Source organism: Protopterus annectens, chromosome 8.part0 (assembly GCF_019279795.1).
Source record: "Protopterus annectens isolate FY-2018-M chromosome 8.part0, PAN1.0, whole genome shotgun sequence".
NCBI classification, from domain to species: domain Eukaryota; kingdom Metazoa; phylum Chordata; order Ceratodontiformes; family Protopteridae; genus Protopterus; species Protopterus annectens.
Genome location: NC_056741.1, coordinates 1,753,311,016 through 1,753,333,264, shown reverse-complemented (window position 1 = coordinate 1,753,333,264; position 22,249 = coordinate 1,753,311,016). Strand labels below are relative to the sequence as shown.

The following is a 22,249-nucleotide window of genomic DNA, read 5'->3' as shown; positions in this document are numbered from 1 at the left end:
TTGAGAGACCTAACCTAGATTGTGAAACCTGTACGCAAGGGAAATTTGTCCAGAGCAGAAACAGAGAACCAGATGCAAGAGCAAAAGCTGTGTTTGAACTAGTCCATACTGATTTGGCAGGCCCAATTGAGCCAGTAGCAAAAGATGTCTTTAAGTACACTTTAGCATTTACTGATGACTACTCGGGTGTAATATTTGTCTATTTTCTGAAAGCCAAGAGTTATACAGTCAAGGCGACTAAAAAGTTTATTGCAGATTTAGCCCCTTATGGGAAGGTAAAGTGTATAAGATCAAATAATGACACTGAGTTCATGCCGAAAGACTTTCAGTCACTATTGAGTAAAAATGTTATAAGACACAAAACTTCCACACCTTACTCACCCTGTCAGAATGGGACAGCAGAGAGAAACTGGAGAACACTGCTCAAAATTGCAAGGTTTATACTGATAGAGAGTGACTTACCTAAAGAGTTGTGGACATATGCAGTAATGACTGCTGCTTTTATTTGCAACAGATGTTACAACAGGCATGTGGGGCAGGCCCCATTCTTCATGGTAACAGGGAAGAAACCTGATCTTTCAAGGATGAGAGAATTTGGAATAGTGTGTCATGCATATAGACAAGGTAAAAGGAAGTTAGACCCAAGATGTGATAAGAGGATTTTTGTTGGACATGATAAAAACAGCCCATCATATCTGGTCTATTATCCTGACACAGGAAGGGTTCTTAGACACAGGTTAGTCAAGTTCATTACTAAGAATGTAGCTGAATGCCAGATTCAGACAGACCCAGAAGTGATGGATGAAGATCTTAATACCAGAAAAAGTGTGCATATTAAGTCAGAATCAAAATCTGACAGTCAAATCGCAAAAGAAATACAAGTGAATCACACTGAATCTATAATAAATGATGGAGACACAAAAATAAGGCAAGAAGAGGAAAGGCAGGATACACACTACTCTAAAAGAGAGAGAAAACCACCTACATACTTGAAGAACTATGAGTGTAAAGTTGAAAACGATGATTATGTGACAGTTAATGTTGACTATTGTTACAGACTAATATGTAACACACCACAGAGCTTTAAAGAAGCCATGACTTCATCTAACTCGGAGAAGTGGGTCAAAGCTATGAAGGAGGAACTTAAGTCTTTAAAGGAAAATAACACATTTACACTCACCACACTGCCGGAAGATAAAAATGCAGTGGGGGGGGGGGGGTAGATGGGTTTTCACTGTAAAAGACAATGCAGATAATACTGAGACTTACAAAGCTAGATATGTGGCTAAAGGCTACAGTCAAGTCGCTGGTATAGATTACAATGAAACATTTGCACCATCTGCAAGTATGACATCAGTACAAAGTCTAATGCAGATGGCAGCTCAGTATGATATAGAATTGCACCAAATGGATGTACAAACGGTCTATTTACATGCTCCTATTGAATGTGAGGTGTATATGGAACAACCTGAAGGTTTTGAAAAGAAATCAAATAATGATGAAAAACTGGTTTGTTAACTGAATAAGTCATTATACAGATTGAAACAATCAGGGCGCAACTGGAGGAAAATGTTGCACAATTATCTTCATGAAAGTAGTTTTATCCAAAACCCTGCAGACCACTGTGTATACACTAGACAGGCTAAAAATGAGAAAACAGTCCTAATTATATGGGTTGATGATCTCATTATAGCAGCTAGTGACAATGAATCACTAAACGATGTAAAGGAAATGCTCAAAGTTTGATATATGTTATGACAAGTGTGAGACCTGATCTTAGCTGGATTGTAAGTAAATTTTCACAATATTTGTTACAACTGAGTGAATCCATTTAACGCTAGCCAAACATGTCTTAAGATACCTAAAAGGTACATTGGACAGAGAGCTGTTACAAGAAAAATGAAGACAAACTTTAGCTTGAAGCATACAGTGATACAGATTGGGCAACAGATCAAAACAATAGATGTAGTACAACAGGTTATTGCTTTAGCCTCAATAGAGACGGGCCTATTATTTCATGGAAATCAAAGAAGCAACAAACGGTGGCTTTATCTACATGTGAGGCAGAGTACATGGCATTGGCAGCAACAACGCAGGAGAGTTTGTACCTTGTGCAGTTGTTGAGTGTAATGGATGGAGAGTGCAAGTGTGTGCCAGTAACAATATCTGAGGACAATCAAGGAGCAATCACTTTGTCGAAGAATCCAGTAGGCCGACAGAGATATAAACATGTTGACATTAAGTATCATTTTGGTTAGGTCAGCATTTAATGATGACAAAATAAGCATTGAATATTGCCCAACGGACATGGTTGCAGATATCTTTACTAAACCTGCTACGAAATCGAAGATCGAAAAGTTCATGTATTATGTATTTGGAATGTGAAGGAAAATTTATCCAAAAATATGTTCTTAAAATGTATTTGTATACAACGTAAGAGCAAGTGGGGGTGTTGGCTGATAATAATGAAAGAGAATTAGTTATCGTATGTGTACTCTTACACTGACGTTGCTGGTGTGGAGAGGTCAAGAGAGGTCACATGACCATGCACTTTATAATAAAGGAGGAAGCGAGGGTTGTTCCCCTCTTCCATTTTTAACCAGATTGATTGCCTTCACGTGTGTTTATTTTCCTCTGTAAATGTATGTTTAACCTGACTTTCTTACCCTTAAGATGATACCGCCAACAATATATATATATATATATATATATATATATATATATATATATATATATATATATATACATATATTATATATATATATATATATATATATATATATATATATATATATAAAATATACATATATATATATATATATATATATATATATATATATATATATATATATATACATATATAATACATATATATATATGTATATATATATATATATATATATATATATATATATATATATACACATTTCTGGTAAACCACTGATGATTACGAGATTGTGACTGCACTATTATCATTGTAAAGAATACTTCTTACTGATAACATTGCCATTTATGCAGTTTTAATTGCTTTTATTGTACATAAATTATTTAATTGTGTTTATCTTATGCTTTTTAAGCTGATTTTTCAGAAAACACTTTGGAACACAAATATGTGTGCGGGCTGCTGGAGGAGTGACAGTCAGCATTACAAAGGTGTTCATGAGTTAATAAGTTAGCACCACATAATCAGAAATAGAGCAATAAGCAGTAGCTTGATCCATATAACACAAACTTTTCAAAAGCAGTTTGCTAATGTTACTTCCCAGACTGCATTAACCCAAAGCATTTTCAAGAACAGCAAATAATAAGCTGTAGTTTCCTTGAATGACAACGTAACAGACAGTGAGTTCACTATTTTGTTATACATGTTCATATTTTGCAAAAATAATAAAAGTCACACTAAGTCCAGCTGGCCAGTTAGCATAGGCGTTTGGCTCACAGCTGTAGTCTTTATCCTTAGAGGACTGGTCAGGCAGGATTAAATGAAGTAGCCAATGACCTACTCTGTTTTCTGAGGTGGTGCCAGCTACTCATTATGGCCACACTGCTTTCCGGTGGAGGCTCAGGGAGCACCACAAATGCCCTTGAACTTTCATATTACATGTGGAACTGTTTATATTCACACCATGCTTGGAACAATAGATGAAAAAAGAATGCCTAGTCACCTAGGATAAGAGGATGAACCTCTAGACTTTCGTCTTCTATGTGAGGAATTGTGTGCATTCAACCTCCCAGCTTGGTACATCATATGCAGAAGGAGGGCCAAGTACTTGGGGGTGAAAAGGGAAACAACCCCCAACCCTGTACCAACAGGCCATAACTGCAGCCTGATCCTGCTGCAACATGCCAACACTGCTGCCATTGTGGTGATGGTGGCAACAAGGGCAGAAATAGAGTCACTGCAGTACAAGTACTGGGGGAATTTACAGTGACACTATCAAACTGATATCTGAGATGAAACAAATATGTTGGAAACAGGACTATTCGACTCCGGACCATTCAACCCCAATGCAATTGTATACACTTTCATGTTTAAATTTACATTTATTGTCTATGGGAGTAGATAGTGGACAGTTTGACCCCAGATGATTTGACCCCAATTATATTAAAAAAGCTTTAAAAGTTTTATAAATGCATTTAATTGCTTAACATATCAATCATGAGTTTTTTCACTGGAACTTATTATATTATTTAACTTTTTTATATGTAAATGTTAATTTATTTGATATTTTATTTAATTTACAAATATAATTCATTTAATTAATAACAGATTTTTAACTTAACTTTAAAATCAATATTATTTAACATTGCAAACATTACTATTATTTTAAATTAACATTAATAATATTATTACATGTATTTGGTTAGCATTGCCGCCTCACTGCAAGAGGTTCTCTGGTTCGATCCTTGGCTGGGGTGCCTTCTGTGTGGAGTCTGCATGTACTCCCTGTGGTCACGTTGATTTCCTCTGGGTGCTCCTGTTTCCTCCCACATTCCAAAGACATGCTGTAGGTGGATTGGACACTCTAAATTGGCCCTAGGTGTGAGTGCGTGCATGTGTATGCCTTCTGTGGAAGGTTGGGCGCTGGGCTGGCAACTTGACACTATAAAACTCCACTGCCAATCATGAGTGGACAGGTGATTTGCTGTGGTGACCCCTAACCAGGAAAAGCCAAAAAAAAGAAAAAGAATATTATTACAAGTATTTCAAATGCAAATGTTTTAAACAGTTAGATATCCTCATGACTTCTTTTTTTCTTGTTTTTTTTTTGGGGGGGGGTAATTTTCTCAGTAGCTATGTGGATGCATGAGCAGTACATAACATTTTGTCTTCTTTATGTCAAAATAACTGTGGCTTATTTTTTTCTTGCTTTGCCATTTCAGTGGGGTGAAACTGTCTGGAGTTGAACTGTCCGGGGTCAAAACATTGCATGCCCAATATGGTGATAAAGAGAAACATATTGGCTCCATGTTATCCCAATTCCAAGTAATAATTCCTTATTTTAAATAAGTGTGGTCTTGAAATAAGACTAACTGAGTATGAGGGGTTTAAGAATGTACAACCCTTTATGCTGGGGAGAGGAGAAACCATTCCTCATATTTTAAACAATGATATTTTCTTGTTTATCCTTCAAGGTAAATATGCCCTTTGCTACAATGACTTCAGGACAGGGGTGTTGGGTAACATATCTTTAACACACTGTACAATAATTTGAGCAAAAAAATTGAGCTGTTGCATTTACTTCTCTCTAGTTAGAATTTAACTCCTCATATATTAGTTTTAACTCACTGGAATCACAAACATCTGTGGTATCATCAGCCTCACTGTTTTCAGCATTTAAAATATGATTGTCATCTTAGATGGTCTTTTCCACTTAAATCATAAGTCACAAATTTAATAATTGTACCTTTTCCATCTTCTCTAAATAGCCATCAATAAAATCTCTGGTATCTCCTGGTGTTCGAGTCCTTCTGTGTTCTTCTATTACCTTAGCTGCATAACTTCTGAGCCCTTCTGCACTTCTGAGCAGACTCCGAAAGGGCAGTGGAAGCTTTCTGGTGAAGGGTACTGTGTTATATAGCTATAGGCAGACAAAAAAAGTAATTTCTTGTAGTACTAATTGCAGGAGCACTTCATGATAAAATCTTCAGCATGTTATAATGGTCTTATGTTTATCTATGTGCAGGTATGCAATTACTGAATGAAGTGAATTGCTTCCAGACTTTCCTTTCTTTATAAATACATCAGTCTCACTAATCTCGTATTATGTGATGTGCATGTAGGATGGTGTGAATCTTTCTTTTTTTTGTTAACATTTCTTCTGAATTTCACCATCAAAGAAACAAATAAAATGACGTGAAATATTAATACCTTGCAACATTCTTGGTGGCAGTTGTGATGATAGTGTATCTGAAATATACAATATTATATGCTTGCAAAGAAATTGAGTAAAAATCCATTTCACCAAGAACCAAAAAAGATATCACAAAGATGCTGCCTAGACATTGCACTCAGCTACATAGATGAACCGTAAAGTAACCCCCTCCCCCCATTAGACTCAAAATCATTTGATACATCTCCTTTTACTTGCTTAACTTATGCAGGAGAAAAATATGTATCCGTACAAAGCAGTGTAAATGTGATTACACACCGACATCTGACAAAAGCATGTAACACTTTAACCAAAGTAAGGGTCAAACACTTGTCTTTCTGTTTACATTAAATTCCTTTTGAAACATTTAAAAATTGGATGACTAAATAACAAAGCTCAAATTTTAGTAAGCTTAGTCCCCCAGGTGCTTAAGTAAGAATGTTAAGTAGAGGCTTTTTCTAATTTTCTTAGTTTCAGAAATAAAATTGTCTGTTGTCTTATTAATGACAGAAATGTTGTTCCCATTATCAGGACTAATATGTATGTTCTTTTGTAAAAACACTTGGGCTTAACATTCATTTCAAAAATGGAACAGTGAGAAGAGAAAATGAACCTCATTTTGCCCCATTTATTAAAATCACAATTATTTCAGGCTGAAGTGAGCTCCTCTCTCAAATGCAATTTTTCCCTTTTGTTTGGATGTTATTTGGGATATTTTGCAGGCACCTTAATGGTTATGGAGATCAGCTGGCTTTAAAGACCCTGAGGTTTTAAAGTAAAGCCAACTTGTACAGTTATTTTGTGCTGATTAGGTTTATAAAAAGGCCAAAACATGCATGTACACAGTTAATGGGCTTTGGCTTTTTTGGCCTGAATGTAGTTAAAAAGGTTTAAAAAGTAAAAAATCATGGGCATTCAGAAGCTGTATAGCTGAAACTCGTGATGTTTATAAGGAGTAATTTGTATATATCCCATGGGCCTCGATTGCAGGATGTTTAAGGTATCACAAAGTGAAGACCCTAGGTTGGCTGAGCTTTTCCAATAGTTTTTACTTAACAATTTGTCTGTGTGATACGTTTGCCCTTTAGTTTGCATATCAGATGGGATATTTTTCAGGCACCTTATATGGGCATCAACTGTGTTTTAAGACCCTTCATTTTGTGCCAAACTGTGTACTTAGGTTATGGTGTGAGTTTAATGACTGATGTGTGTATTTTCATAACTAATAGTATTTGTATTTTTTTCTTGAATGTACTTACAAGGGCTTAAAAAGTTAAACTCATTTGCAGTCAGAAGCAGTGTAGCTGAAACACTTGATCTCCTTAAAGGGTCATTTGCATATAATGTGGGTCTCCATTATAGACATTCAAGGTGTGATGATGTGTAACATACAGCAGCATAACAGCTGGAGTTTTGTAAAGAATTATATGTTATTTGTATATCAAACTGATTTGTACAGGTGCTTGTGATAAAAATGTGTTTTTAAACCTGATAAAGAAGGATCACTCACTCACTTCTTGCCTTGCTTTAGTAAGTAACTTTTCATTGTGGCTGGTCTTTTAGAGGATATTTTAACCTTTGAGAGTATTTATATTTATTTGATGACACTGTGGCCACTCCTGAAAGCCTTGTTGTTTGGTCGACATTGCCATTGGTATTAGTATAAATTTAATTCAGTATAATTAGGTACCCTTGTAAGAGCCTTAAAGTAGCTGGTTGGTGGCAGTGAATCTACCTTATAGAAAGGTGGCATAGCCTATAAATCTGTGCCAGCCTTTCCCAGGTGTGTGTGTGTGTGTGTGTGTGTGTGTGTGTGTGTGTGTGTGTGTGTGTGTGTGTGTGTGTGTGTGTGTGTGTGTGTGTGTCCTTGGAGCAGGAATACAGAGCACTGGTTTTACAGAGAGGGTGGTGGTGGACTTGGCTTGGAACACTTGGCTGAGGACTTAACTTTACAGCTGTGCCAGTGTGGAGTCTTATTTGTGGGCCTGGAGACAGAGAGAGGGAAACCCTGACCTAGGACAGGAGTTTGTTCCCTGTGTGCTCTTAAGGGAAATTGTACTTGATGCAGAAAGCTGCATCTGGAAATGCTGTATGTATCTATTTTTGTTCCAAGTGAACATCCCCCACCGGTGTTCATGGTGAGGATTAAGACTGTTTGATCACTGGCCCAGAGAAGGGATATCACATATTGTTGAGCAGTGGTGAGGATATTGTCACTTACCAGGTCAGGATAAAACAGCCAGGCATCATGGGTTCTTGTTCAAACAGCTTTATTGTACACAAATACATCATAACTGAAGTTAAGTAACTTTAACTTATAAACAGATTAGCTATCGTGCACATGGATGTTACCATACTGGCTGCACCTTCAAAATGGCACTGAAACCAACACATGCTTATGCTTATATGCACACACAGATCTTGGAAATGCTTCTTCAAGGTACAGCACACCTGTTATTCTACATCCTCCCTCTTTGAGAAAATGAGTTATACATTGCCACTGAAATTAATGAATATGCAATTTAGACAGAAAATATTTTCATCATGCAATTATATAAAGCTAGATACATATATACAATTATTTCCAAGTTGCTGAATATTTCATACTAGGCTTTGAAATGCAACCATATCGTGTGACATAAAATTTGGGATCTGGTTTAGCAACTGGGATTGTCTCTGCTGACTGTTCAATCTTAGGAACACTGGAATCATCTGCTGGAACAGTATCAGGAGTCAAGACATGTTCTGCAACAGGAATATTATCTGACTTGCTCTGAGAGTTAGAGTCTTTATCACAGGTACAATGCAGCAATATCGGTTCTGCTACAGGAAGATGTCTGTGATTTCTCCTGTAGTCCACACCCTCGAATTTAACAAAATAGGATCTCGGCTCTGCCCAAATTCTGGTTACTTGTCCAATCTGGTCAAAACCTTTCACTGTTTGTATCCTCACTGTCTCTCCTTTTTTCAATGGAAGAAGAAATCTGCTTGACTTGTCGTAGCTGGACTTTTGGAAAGAATGCTTTCTAGATAATTGGGCTTTGATTGCTTGGTTGTTCTTAGCTTTAGGCCTCAATAAACTAGAACTGATAGACAATATTGTTCTGGTTTACCTAGATAGAAGTCTCTGAGCAGGTGAGCCAAGTATATCATCAAGGGTATGTTTCTGAGATTAAGTTCAAAAAACATTGGTTTTATCATGCTTTGACTTCTCAAGTAATTGCTTTGCACTCTGTACTGCATGTTCAGCAAGTCCATTCAATTGCTGATACTCTGGGCTACTAGTAACATGTACGAAGTCCCATTCTCTGGCAAATTTCTGAAACAATTGACTAGTAAATTATGTACCATTGTCAGAAATTAACTTCTGTACTGCCAGTGACTGACAAATGACATTTCAACTTAGTAATGACTATACTAGAAGTTAGATTAGGTAGTAAATCGATCTCAAACCAATTTGAATAAGAGTCTAACAGTACTAAATAATGTTGATTGTTCCACTCAAATATGTCAGTAGCTACAATAGACCAACATAGATCAGGAATTTGACTTAGCTGAAGTGACTCTCTTTGCAAATGCACTTTAGTACTATTAAATACTGAACAAGGAGAAAGTACTCTATCAACATCTTTCGCTAGAGAAGTCCAAAATACTAGTCCTCTCACTCTTCTCTTAGTAGATTCAGAACCCGAGTGACCACAATGCAAAATATGGTGTATTCTTGTTGTAAGGAAGCAGGAAGAACAATTTTAGGACCTTTGAAAATAATGCCATCTTCCATCAACAACTCATCTTTGTAAGGAAAGTAAGATTGCACTTCTCTTGAACACTTGATTATTTTGATGGCCATTCAACACTGATAGTGATTGAGCTTCTGAAAAATGATTAGTCACTGTATGATATCTTAGCTCTTCAAGTCTTGTGGCAGAAAAATTATGCACTTCATGACATCAAAGTCAAAATTCTCTGCATCAAGCTGTGCTGTTGTATTTCTGTGAAATCTCGATAAAGTATCAGCCAGATAAAGAAATTTGCCTTTCGTATAGACCACTTTGAAGCTGTACTTTTGCAACTTGAACATCATTCTTTGTAATCTCTCTGGAGCTGACTGCATAGGCTTCTTTAAAATAGTAACCAAAGGTTGATGATCAGTTTCAATCTGGATTTCTCACCCACAGATATAATCATGAAACTTGGAACATGCAAACACTATTGCCAAAAGGTCTTTCTCAAGATGACCATATTGCATCTCAGTCTGGATAAGTGTTCTAGATGTGTAGGCTACTAGTTTGCCTTCCTGGAGAATAGCTGCACCTACACCAAATTTTGAAGCATCGTAGGAAAGAGTTGCAGGTTTGATGACATCATAATATCTTAATGTTGGGGGGTGGGTGGCAATTTTCTGCTTAAGAACTTCAAATGCTCTCTCGTGCTGGTCTAGCCATGACCAAGTAACATTTTTACATGTGAGCTCCTTCAAAGGTGCTGTCAATTCACTGAAGTCTGGTATAAACTTGCCTAAGTAACTGAACATACCAAGAAAACTTTGTAGAGCTTGCACATTATCTGGTGCTGGTACCTTAAGGATGGCTGCTTTCTTTGATGGGTCTGGTTTCAAGCCAAAATTTGTAAACAAATGACCAACATATGCAACTTCTGGTAGCTTGAATTTGCACTTCAGAGAATTGTGCCTTAAAAGGGCATTATCTCAATTTTTTGCTAGAGGAGTTTGTTTACATTTTAGCATTCTGTAAGTCACATGTTCACCTAGAGGCAAGGTTTTCAAACAGCCTTTTTAGCATACTGCAGGTCACATTACACAAACCCTCAGTGGGGGGTTGTTAGAGGAAGTGCTTAGAACTTACAATTTCAGTTTGTCCTTTTGTATTCTCCTTCCCCCCACTCCTGAGGAATTAGATTTGCTGAATGACTGGATTTTACTCAACTAAAGAGGTTATCTTGTCACGCACAGACCTGGAGCCTCTTTAGCAATGAAGTGATAGCTACTTTACTATGTTCTTGTTTTTGCAAAACTGTAAGCTTAAGCAATATTATTTTTCAGCTTTGTTGCTACAAATCTTTTTCCCTCCATTAGTGTTACGTGTGTGTGTGTGTGTGTGTGTGTGTGTGTGTGTGTGTGTGTGTGTGTGTGTGTGTGTGTGTGTGTCTGTGTTTTGATGTAGGTGCACTTTTACAATCATACAGATTTTCCCTCATTTTACAGCATTGCTTTGGACAGTTGTGCCTCGCAAAGAAACATGCTGAGTAACAAATGTCCAAATATTCTAAAATAATAAAATATTTTGCATCTTTTCTCTAAAAATGTCATGCAGCTTTGGAACTGAATCTAATCAGTGTTCTGAAAGTATTTTCTCATTAGCTGATGCTGTATGCTGTCCTTTGGAAATCACACACTATTTGTCTAATAGTGATTCTATCCTACTGTATTTCTTTTCTCATTTTTTTCTATCATTCACTGTGGTAAAAAATTTTCAACTGTCATGTCTTTCCTAAATTTTTGACTGAAGTACAGTTAATTTAAACTGATTAGCATTTGAAAGTTGAAGGAAATGCAGTCTATACATTCCCCATATAATTTCCAGTGCCATTCCTAGTATATACAGTAGGTAATTACTGGGGTACTTTTTCTATGGCAGTAAAAATTAAGTGCTGCAACCAAAATATCATGCCATTGATAACCCTATATTTTGACAAGTTATAGTAGCTATTTTTTCTGTGTGTGCATATATGTAACACATAATCTATGTTTATATTCATGGGGGTTAAAACACAACAGCTTCTACATGTTTTACTGGCAGACTTGAAATTCTAGGCATTCTTGAATGTCTATAAATTTCAAATATGCTGCTTATCTGATAATGGAGGTCTTTTGGTGAAACTATGTATGCAGTGCACATAACTGTTTCAGAAGTGCACTACTATCATTGTAAACTCATATGTTACTTGCTAGAAAACAAACTGGCTAATTAATGGTCATACAAAAGTCTATTAGAAGAGAGGTATCCTCTCTTCAAAAAGAGTATTCACCTGTGGTATCCCCACATGATCATTTCCAAGGATGACTTGTCTTCGGCATTTACTTTTACAACGTCAAGGCTGACATTAAGGGCGTGTAGTGTCACTGTCTCACCATCTGACTTCCAGATTTTTCAGGAGGGACTTACATACAGCAGTAAGTTGTGCCTACAGCACAGGAGGACATGCTAAAACTACTTTCCAAAAATGCAGCACTAGCACTATGTCTTTAGCCAAAACTGACTCAGTCATTAGGGACCCGAGTACATTCACTGGCAATCAGTTATCCTTTGATCATTATGCATCCGTTAATGTTAGGAAATCCTTTTACTTAATCACCAGGGGTGATTAATAGAGTATAATGTCCCCTTTAGTGTGCACTTGTCTAAGCGCATGACCTTGAGAGACTGCATTGTTTCCTCATTACAGTAAACAAGTGTATGTCTTTCTTGAGCTACCCAGACAGCCTTAAAGCACTTTGTCTTTTTTTCTGTTTTCCTATACACTCTAAAGAGGTAATCTCTGTCTAAAAGGCATAGACTTAAAGGATTCAGTCCACTGCCACGGACTGCACATCTCCAGAACTAATAACATCCTAAACACATGTTTAAGAAAGCTCATCTTCTACCATAACATAAATATGACCTGTTGGCAAGAAAGCTATATATCCCAGAGACTCCCCTAGTTAACAGAATATACTTCCTTTGGATATAAAGCAAAGTAGCTCCCTGACCCTCTTCAAGCATAACCTGGATGCATGGATGGGCAATCACAATTGCAGCCATGGTCTGGCCCCTGAAGCTGTCATTGAAAGGGGATTAGAACTAGACATAAATTAGTCATGCCACTGGGTACTTACAATATGGGATATTGTGGCCAGGCTACTGATGTTCCTCTGGATCAATAGCCTACTGTTAACCCATGAATCTATGAACCTAAATGTGCACACATTTCATTTTGACATCACCACATGATAGCAAACCAGTATCCTTGACCAGTCCCATGAATGGTATTCACAGACCTATTAATCATATCTGTACATCGGCTACATGATAGCAAAACATAACACAGTGTTATGTAGTGTAGAGAAGTGACAAAACCTAAAAACATATATAGATGCAGTACTGTCATCCCCAAAGACCTTAGCATGACATGAATGAGCAACAGCATTTACATAAGGATTTCTGGATGACCCAAACAATACAAGCACACCTCAGCCCCTGAACAAGAAATAGTTTGCTCACACAAAATCTATTGCCTAGTGTTAGAAAAATATGTATTTAAATATATGTGAAATGCTAGTTTAAAAGCAAGGTAGTTTATAATGCATTTTATTCTATTAAGCATATAACAGAAGGGATAAAATTAATGTGTAAATGCAAGTAGCTTCTGAAACTGCAGTGTGCTTTGACCCCTGACCCTGGCAGCTGCCAGCTCAGCAAGCTTAATGTTATGCTTTTCCTAAGTGATTATCTGCTGGGTCAGGAAATTAAAATGTGTAAATCTTCCGCTCCTTCCTGATAAGATAATGTGTCCTTGTAAATAATTAAATCTTCCTTTCCTGATGTAGTAACTTGTCCCGGCAAGATAAAAACACAGCTGGTGGGAAAGTGAAACAGTGAACAAAGAGGTGAATTTAAAATCTGAATCTGCTATTGTATTCGAACTGATATGATACCTTTAAGAAGTAACTTTACAGAAAGACATTATGACTGGCCAGCTGGATAGCAAGGCCGTATTGTATCAAAAGGAAAAGTTTTTTTTAAATGTACTGCATCAGCATTATTAGATGAATAGAATACTGTTAGTAAAAGTGATGTAGATGTCTTGTGACTAACCACGTCAGTAAGGTGGGCATAACTTGAATGTAAACACTATAAAATATTCTGTACTTCCTGCATCATGTCAGACAAAATTCTGTACTTGTATGGTTTTTTGCCTCCTGGTGTATACTAGTAAACTTTTGAATCTGAACCTCCTGTGTATTGAATTCTGATTTTTTATTTAACACTTAGACAGCTAGACTGCAGATATCATGCCAGTGACAGAACAGTGTTCCCACTCAATATGTCACAATCTGGTGATTGCTCTCATTGCTATGCACTGATGATAAGCTGTAAAGTGCTACACCCCATACCTGAATGAATTAAAGGAAAGCAAGGACGTATTGTCTCAGTCCAAGTATAGGACTGCCATCACCTTGTCAGATGTTCACAACAGTACAGGCAAGGTATGGCCAGTGTGTTGATGTCACATTTTAGATCTATGCAAATGTCTGACATAATGCTGAGGGGCAGTTAAACATTAAAGGATAATGTAGCCATAATGACTTATCATGGAATACAATACTATTATGCCAGGTAGGTACATTCATACACTGTATACATAGTTTTCTGTCAGTTCACGGTGGTGCAGCGGTTAGCATTGTTCCCTCACAGCAAGAGGTTCTTCTGTTCGATTCTTGTCTGGAACTGCTTCTGTGTGGAGTCTGCATGTCCTCTCCATGGTTGAGTGATGTTTAAAGACATGCAGGTAGGTGCGTGCATGAATAGGAGTGCCTTCTTTGAAGGCTGGGCATTGGGCTAGCAACTCAGCACTGTAAAAATCTACTGCCAATAATTAGAGGTTTCACAGTTTCGCTGTGGTGACCCCTAACTGGGAAAAGCCGAAAAAGTTACTTTTTACTTTCCTAACAGCACAGACAGTTCTGCTGTTATCCTACAATGTGGAATTATACTTTTAGTACATCTGGGTTCTGATTAGCCTGCACCATATTACTGCAATGTCCCTGTCTTCCACTCTGTTATCCATACTCACATTTGTGTAACTACCTCTAAATTTAACCAATAATATGTTCTGAGCATATATATATATATATATATATATATATATATGTATATATGTTTCACTGTAAACACACTTAACTGAAACTCATTTAATTGAAAACTCATTTTACTTATTACATTTCTCAAATAAAAAAAATATTTAAAAAAAAAGGAAACCTAATTTCAATGAAAATCAGATGCCTGAGCACAATTCACTGAAAGCTCACTTCACTGAAAACTCATTTGACTGAAACTCATTTTGTTGAAAGGTATATGCCCTGTTCCCTATTGTAGTGCGATCCTGGAGTTAGTATATATAGTAAGGGGGTGTGGGGGACATAAGTTCATAGGTAGGGACTAGGCTATCGGCCCAAGGGCCTAAGTAGGACTAGCCAACAAGGTTCCCTGGCTTACACCACCCAAGAAAGTTAATTTCCTGTGCCCATGTTGAGCAGAGCCACAGAAGTGATCCACAGGGTGTATTTCCTATTTCCCATCCACTCATCAAGATTTTTCTTGAAGAGTGCTAATGAGGAACTTTGCTTGACATAGATGGGTAGCTTGTTACAGAGTATAGGAAGTCTCTGGGACAGGAATCTATCCCTCCAGCATGTCCTGTTTATTGTGGTGACAATGTTTAGGTCCCTAGAGCAAGTAGCTCGGACAGATTGGGATTTCTTTAGGTATAGCATGTCCAACAGCTCTGAGTTTGACATAGCTTTATATGTTAGTCAGAGATCACCTCGGAGTAGGTGATATGCTACAGAGTAAAGCTGGAGTTTTTTGAGATGGTCAGTGTAGGGCATCTGTTTGAGGCCAGTAATCCTCTTTGTGAGGTACTTCTGTGGCCTTTCCAGCTGCTGCAGATGTCTTGTGAGGTACATTCCAAAAGGGGCATTGCACTCTATAATGGGTCTAATGAGTGTTGAGTAGTGGGGAACAATGATCTCTTTTTTCTGGATGAGAACCCTTTTGTGATGAGATGTGCCACATAGAAGGGTTTCCTGACTACTGCGGCAATGTGATTATCAAAGGAGAGACTGCTGTACACCTGAGTCCCAAGGTCTCTTATCACACATTCAGCATTAAGTTGACTGCTGCCTATGTGGTAGTTCATGGGTGCAGAGTTTTTACCAAAGGGGATGACAATGCACCTTTTGGCATTGAGCTTGAGGCCATGCCTCTGACACCAGGCATCTGTCTCAGTGAGGCCCTTCTGTAGGATGTCCACATCATTTGGGGACTCAACTATGGCTCCTAGTTTGCAGTCATCTGTGAACTTCATTAGTCAGAGTTAGCATGTACTTCAGAGAAGTAGATACCAAACAGGAGAGGTCCCAGGACTGAACCCTGTGGTACTCCACTTGTCACTGGTTTGAAATCAGATTTGGAGTCTGCAACATTTACAGTGTGGGTTCTGTCAGTGAGCCAGTTGGCAATCCATCTCATGACATAGGGATTTATACCTAGTTTAGTGAGTTTAGCTATAATTCCAGGATGGGGGATGGTGTCGAAAGCCTAGGCAAGGTCAAGATAGGCTGTGTGAACCACCTTACCCTCGTCTACGGCTTTGAAGACTGCCTCAAAGAAGTCAATCAGGTTCAGGAGGTATGATCTGACTTTCACAAACCCAAACTGGGTGGGGTCCAGAGTTTGGAGGTTATCAATTTCTTTGTTTATGAGTTCCATGATGATACATTCCATGGCCTTGCTTGCAGACCAGGCTCATCAGTCTAATAGGGTGATAGCTCCCGGGATCAATGGTGGCTCCCCCTTTGTGGAGTGGGATAACTGTTGCTGTGTGCCATTTACTGAGCACAAAACCTGATGTGAGGCTATGATTGAATATGGTGCTTAGGTGGGGAGCCAGTTCTTTCTGAAGTTCATGTAAAACGCAGCCTGGGATGTTGTCCGATCCCATATATGCTGTGTTTTTGGTTTTAGGGAGTGCAGCTTTTACCTGCGTAGTTGTGATTACATGGATTCTGCATTCTTCCTGTATAGATATGGGCCCTTTAGGGGGTGAGAGGGGGGGTAAAGTTAGCACTGAACCTATCTGCCAGGATGTTGGCAATATCATCTGGTTCTGTAATTTTCGTGCCTTTGTGCTGTAACTCAGAGCAGATCTGGGTGTTGCCATCGAGATACTTGACATAGCTATAGAATGCTTTGTGGTTGTCCTTAGAATTAGTGGTGATTTTGTTTTTGTAGCTAGCTTTGGAGGATCTTATAAGGGATCTCAGATTCTTACTGAGGCTGACCAGGGAGCTCTTCCACTCATGGTATTTTACTCTCTTTTGCAACAGTTTCTTCCTTCTGTTGTAGAGTTTGTTTATGGCAGGGAACCACCAGATCGGCTTCCTTTTTTTTGGAGGATAATGTCTTGATTCTGTTTAGGATAGCACGATCCATGCACTCGTGTAAGTGCTTACAGAGTGCATTTGTGTAGGATTCAGCAGTTGTAACTGTATTGTCCATCTGCATGGGTGTCATGAAGTTCACCACTTCTGTCTTAAGAAGCATAAAGTTGGCTTTGGAGAAATTTTTTACCATGGTTTCCTTAATGGGGATGGGGGCGGGATGTGGATATCTAGGGTGATTAGCTTATGATCAGATCTGACCAATGAGGAGTTGACTTCAGGTGTGGAAAACCGGTCACTCATGTTGGTAATGACTAGGTCTAGGATATTGTTGCCCCTGGTGTGGGTGTAAATAAGTTGATCCAGGGCATTCGAATTTATGAATTCCAGAAAGTGTTGATCAAAGGAGTTGGTACATGAGCAGTTTTCCCAGTTAATGGTGGGGTAGTTGAAATTGCCCATTATTAGGGTGTTTGGTTGAACCCTAATATTTTCCAGTATATCAAGGAAAGAGGAGTTGGAATCCTGGGGCATGGTGAGGGATCTGTAGAAAGCTACAATTTGGATTGCAGTTTTGCCCAGAGTTAGTTGCACTTGGATAACCTCGATGCATTATGCTGAGCAACTAGCCTGGTGGTGTAGATATTCTTAATGAATATGGACACACCTCCACCTTTGGTGTTCCTGTCCAGGTTAGATGGGCGAAAAGTGTGGTATCAGTTATAGGCTGGTAAAGCAGGGGTGCTCTCTGGAGCCTTGATCCAGGTCTCAGTCACTGCACAGATATCGATATTCTCCATTTTAAGGAGTGCCTCGAGTGAGTGCATTTTGAGATTCAGACTTCTATCATTGAGTAGCATTACCCTCAGTTTTTGCTTGCCTGTTCCTGTTATGGTGGTGAATTTGTCATTTGAACCTTGCCTAAAAAAAGGCACTATATGGGTGGTAAGAGCCTTGGGCAGTATCCGGTATCCCAGGGGCGACAGGTGTAGGCCATCTCTGGCAAGGGATCATGGTCTGTTGACCATGTTGTAGTTTGGGTATATATTGTCTTCTGGAAAGAGTTATTCATTCAGCTTGTAAGTATCCATATCTGTGGTTTCCAACATTTTAAATATATGGAGGGGTTACACAGAGACCCATAACTTTACTTTCTTTTAGAGGAAAAACAATGGAGAAGGTGGTTATTTGCATAATGGTGAATCTCTAGATTACAGCCAGGGTGTCCTATGCAGCTCTCACTCAAGCCTGTAACTTTTTACATCACGTCTTTCTGATCTATCTTTTTCATTGTGGTGCTCTATTGTCTGCATGCAGGTAATGTTAAATAGGTAAACAGGTTACATCTGTTACAGATAGGACAAAATAACTTGAGTACTTTAAACCATTTGGGCACAGGAGAATAATATGTTGATAAGTTTATCAACTGCAAAGCCTACGAGATTTCAGAAAGATAGATTGAAGAATGAATATTTAATACAGCACACTGTGATTTAAAATGTGGATTCATTTAATAACCTGGGTATATGGGTGGATCCAGCTTTGATTTTTTTTTATGATCATACCAGTAAATTGGTTAATCATTTTTGAAACTATAGGCTGTAAAAACAAAAACTAATAAAAATAAATAAATAAATACATAAATAAGATTTATAAAGTCTAGGAAATCAGAAATGATGAAGTGATGGATCATAAGTTACACCCGACCCAAATTAGAGTATGGAATAATAATTACAAATCTTATAATAAAATTAGCATAACTATATTGGAAAGAGCAGAGCGAAAATATACCAAGGGCATGCATGGATCTGAAAGTTTCAGTTATTACAAAACATTAACATATTTGAACTTTTTACTCCATTTCATATTGATATTTAAGTGGAATCCTTAAGAACAGAGTAATTAGAGACAACTACCTCCAGGAATGTTTACAGTTATCAAAAAGTAAATAAAATCAGACAATCTGTGTAGGAGATGATACAGGAATGAGAGATGTAGTGACTTGTTTTCTGTAAGAGTAGCTGACACATGGAATAACATTTCTAATTATAATAAAGTAAGCACTACTTTGCAATTTTTTTAAGAATGTCTTCTTTACTGAAATGACTATTCTGGTACATTTACAAGCTAGAAGGGCATTATTACCCATGCATAAAATACTTGTATGTATATGCATGCATGTAAGATATATAAATATAAATAAGCTATTTAATCGACTGGCTATGTTATATATACAAGGATGTATTCATTTTTATTTATGTTTTATTTTTAGGTGTAATGATATTCTTTAAACTAATATTACAGGCATCTTGCATTGGCATGACTGAACAACATCAGGCAACATCTCAAGCAAAGTTGGCAGTGCCATGATTGCTCCCCAGGCTATTGAAAGCTGATAACATATACATACTAAATCTAGAGCACTTGATAATAGTTTTCAGTCTTACTTTCAAACACTGGCTAATCTACAATCTATGTACTGTACCTGTGTACTATGTATGTACCTATGTTCCAAATTTCAGCTGTACACCACAAATCTATTAATTACCTTTATTTTTAAAATTAATATTTTTTGTTTGTTCTCTCCACTGTAACTGTTTATGTGTTGCATATCACTGTAAAAACATGTATCTTGTAATTTGTGTGTATACTGATCATGTCTAAATAACTAAATGTGTCTGTAATTTTAATTTGTGGAGCTTTTCTCCCCGGGCCTTTGCTGAAAAAGGACCTTTTCGGCTCAGTCAGACACCCCCAGTTAACAAAAGTAAAATAAATAAAATAAATAAATAAATTTGCAACAAAATATCACATTTGCTCTCAGTATTAATTTATACTATTTCACTGTACAACTGTTACATTATATCAAAAATAACTGCATGCTAGATAGTCAAATAAATAAAACCATGTCTTGAGATGAGACCCATGTGTCTGCTTGCTTGTTTACTTTTTAAATAAATGAAATCACAATTTCACATAGAATGCATGTGTCTGTTTTCTTATTTATGTACAGTATGTATGCACAAATGTCAGTTAAAATTGTACTGGCTTGTTCTACAGTAAACTGTCAGGTAACTGGCACCCATGGGGATTGGTAGATACTAGATAAAGTACAGTTGTGTACACTTACCATAAATGTAGATGTTCGAGTGTATTCTCTGTTGAAGTCATCACATTTGGGTTATCTGCCTGCAGGTAGCCTTCAGCCAGCCTGAATACCAGAGTCTTCAGATTTCTGTGTCAGATGCTGTCTCTTCTTCCATGATGTCAAGTTGTCAGGGGTATAAAACATGCAGCCAATGCCATTACATCAGTTTTTCTTGCCCCAGATGTCAAGTGCCCCCACAATAAGAAGCAATTATATGGTATGGTACACCCCCATCAAAAAGCAAATACACCAGAAAAAAATAAATATACCAAACAAGAAGGAAATGTGGAGCCATGATAAGTCAGGGGCTGGAGGGAGAGTAACCAGGACTGCAACAGTGAATACATCGAACATCTACATTTATGGTAAGTGTACACAACTGTACTATGTTCTTCGTGTTTCACTGTTGCAGTCATCACATTTGGGTTGATTCCCAAAGCTAAGGAAGGGTGGAGGTAGATTAAAAAGCATTAGGCCTGGCAATCAAGCCCTGTAAGACTGCTGTGGCAAATCCAGCTCTGGATTTAGAAAAGACAGGCAAGTGGTAATGCTTGGTGAAAGTGTGTACAGAGCTCCAGGTTGCAGCTTCCAGGATGTCCCTGGTAGGGACTCCTCTGAGAAATGCAGGAGAGGCAGATGCAGCCCTGGTGGAATGTGTTCTTATCCCCTGTGGGGTAGGTTTTCCATGGTGCTTGTAGCAGAAATGGATGCCGTGTGCTATCCATTTAGATATGGTTTGCTTTGAAATGGCCTTCCCCTCTGCCCCTGCAGCAAAGCTGACTAGAAGCTGGTCAGATTTTCTGAGTGGCTTAGTCCTGTCCAAATAGAATCTAAGCTGTCTGTGCACATCTAGAGAATGCAGTATCCTTTCCCCTTTATTTTACAGAAAAAAGTAAGCAAATGAATGGACTGGTTTAAAGCTACACTAGACACCACCTTGGGCATAAAAGATGGGTTAGTCCTGAGGGAAACCCTGTCTGCAAGGAAGATAATGAAGGGTTCTATTGCCATAAGGGCCTGCAGTTCACACACTCTTCTTGCTAAAGTGATGGCTAGAAGTAAAGCTGTTTTCCATGAAAGGAATTTCAACTCTGCTGTAGCCACCAGTTCAAAGGGGGAAAGTGTAAGTTTTTCCAATACAAAGTTAAGGTCCCAGGCTGGAGTGGGAGCTCTCCTGGGAGGTCTTAAATTTTTGGCCCCTCTAAGGAACTGCTTTACCAGAGGATGAGAGAAGATGGGTGGCTCAGTATTATAATGAGCTGACATGGCAGAGACATGAATCTTAATTGAAGAGAAGGATAGGCCCTTGTGGAACATTTCTGTTAAGTAATTTAGTATATGAGGTAAGCTGGGCACAGTTGTGGCCATCCCGTGATACTGGCTCCAGGAACAGTAATTTTCTGAATAGGGCTTTCTAGTACTAGGCCTCCTTGCCTCAAGAATTACATCCAGCACCTGCTTACTGAGGGTTGCTAGAGTTGAGGTCAGGGGATTAGCCAGGCTGCAAGGTTCAGTGTCTGAAGCTGACAGTGCAGAATCCCCCCACCCCCCTGCTGGGACAGCAGGGAAGGAGTCTGAGGCAGGTGCCATGGTTGTAGCACTGTCAGACTGCACAAAAGAGGAAACCAGTGCTGGCGTGGCCTGTCTGGTGTAATCAGGATAGTCCTTGGCTTGACCTGTTTGATCTTTAGTAGAACTTTTGAGAAGAGAGGCAGAGGGGGAAAGGCATAGACTGAGAGGCTTTCCCAGGAAAAAGACAGGGCATCCACCTTCCAAGCTTGGCTGTGGGGAGTTCTGGTGCAGTATTTGTTCAATTGATAGTTCTGAGGGGAAGTAAGCAGGTGTACCTCTGGTGTCCCCCATCTGTTCCCCAAAAGTTTGAATATTATGGGTTCCAGTTTCCATCCGTGTGGGTCCATGAGATTTCTGCTTAAGTCATCTATCAGTGAATTTAGTTTGCCTGGCAGGAATTGAGCTTGTAGGTGCACTTGGTTGCTCAAGGCTGCA

The 22,249-nt window shown here is 38.3% G+C and overlaps 1 protein-coding gene across 2 annotated transcripts in view; it reads right to left on the bottom strand.

The window, feature by feature from the left end:
* The window catches only part of LOC122809618 (cytochrome P450 2J2-like), an 898,680-nt gene that overhangs the window by 314,561 nt on the left and 561,870 nt on the right, over positions 1 to 22,249 (bottom strand). For both annotated transcript variants that reach the window (XM_044081250.1, XM_044081251.1), the window contains one exon: positions 5,409 to 5,582. In XM_044081250.1, coding sequence (XP_043937185.1) covers positions 5,409 to 5,582 — 174 coding nt within the window. The remainder of the gene's footprint in view (positions 1 to 5,408; positions 5,583 to 22,249) is intronic.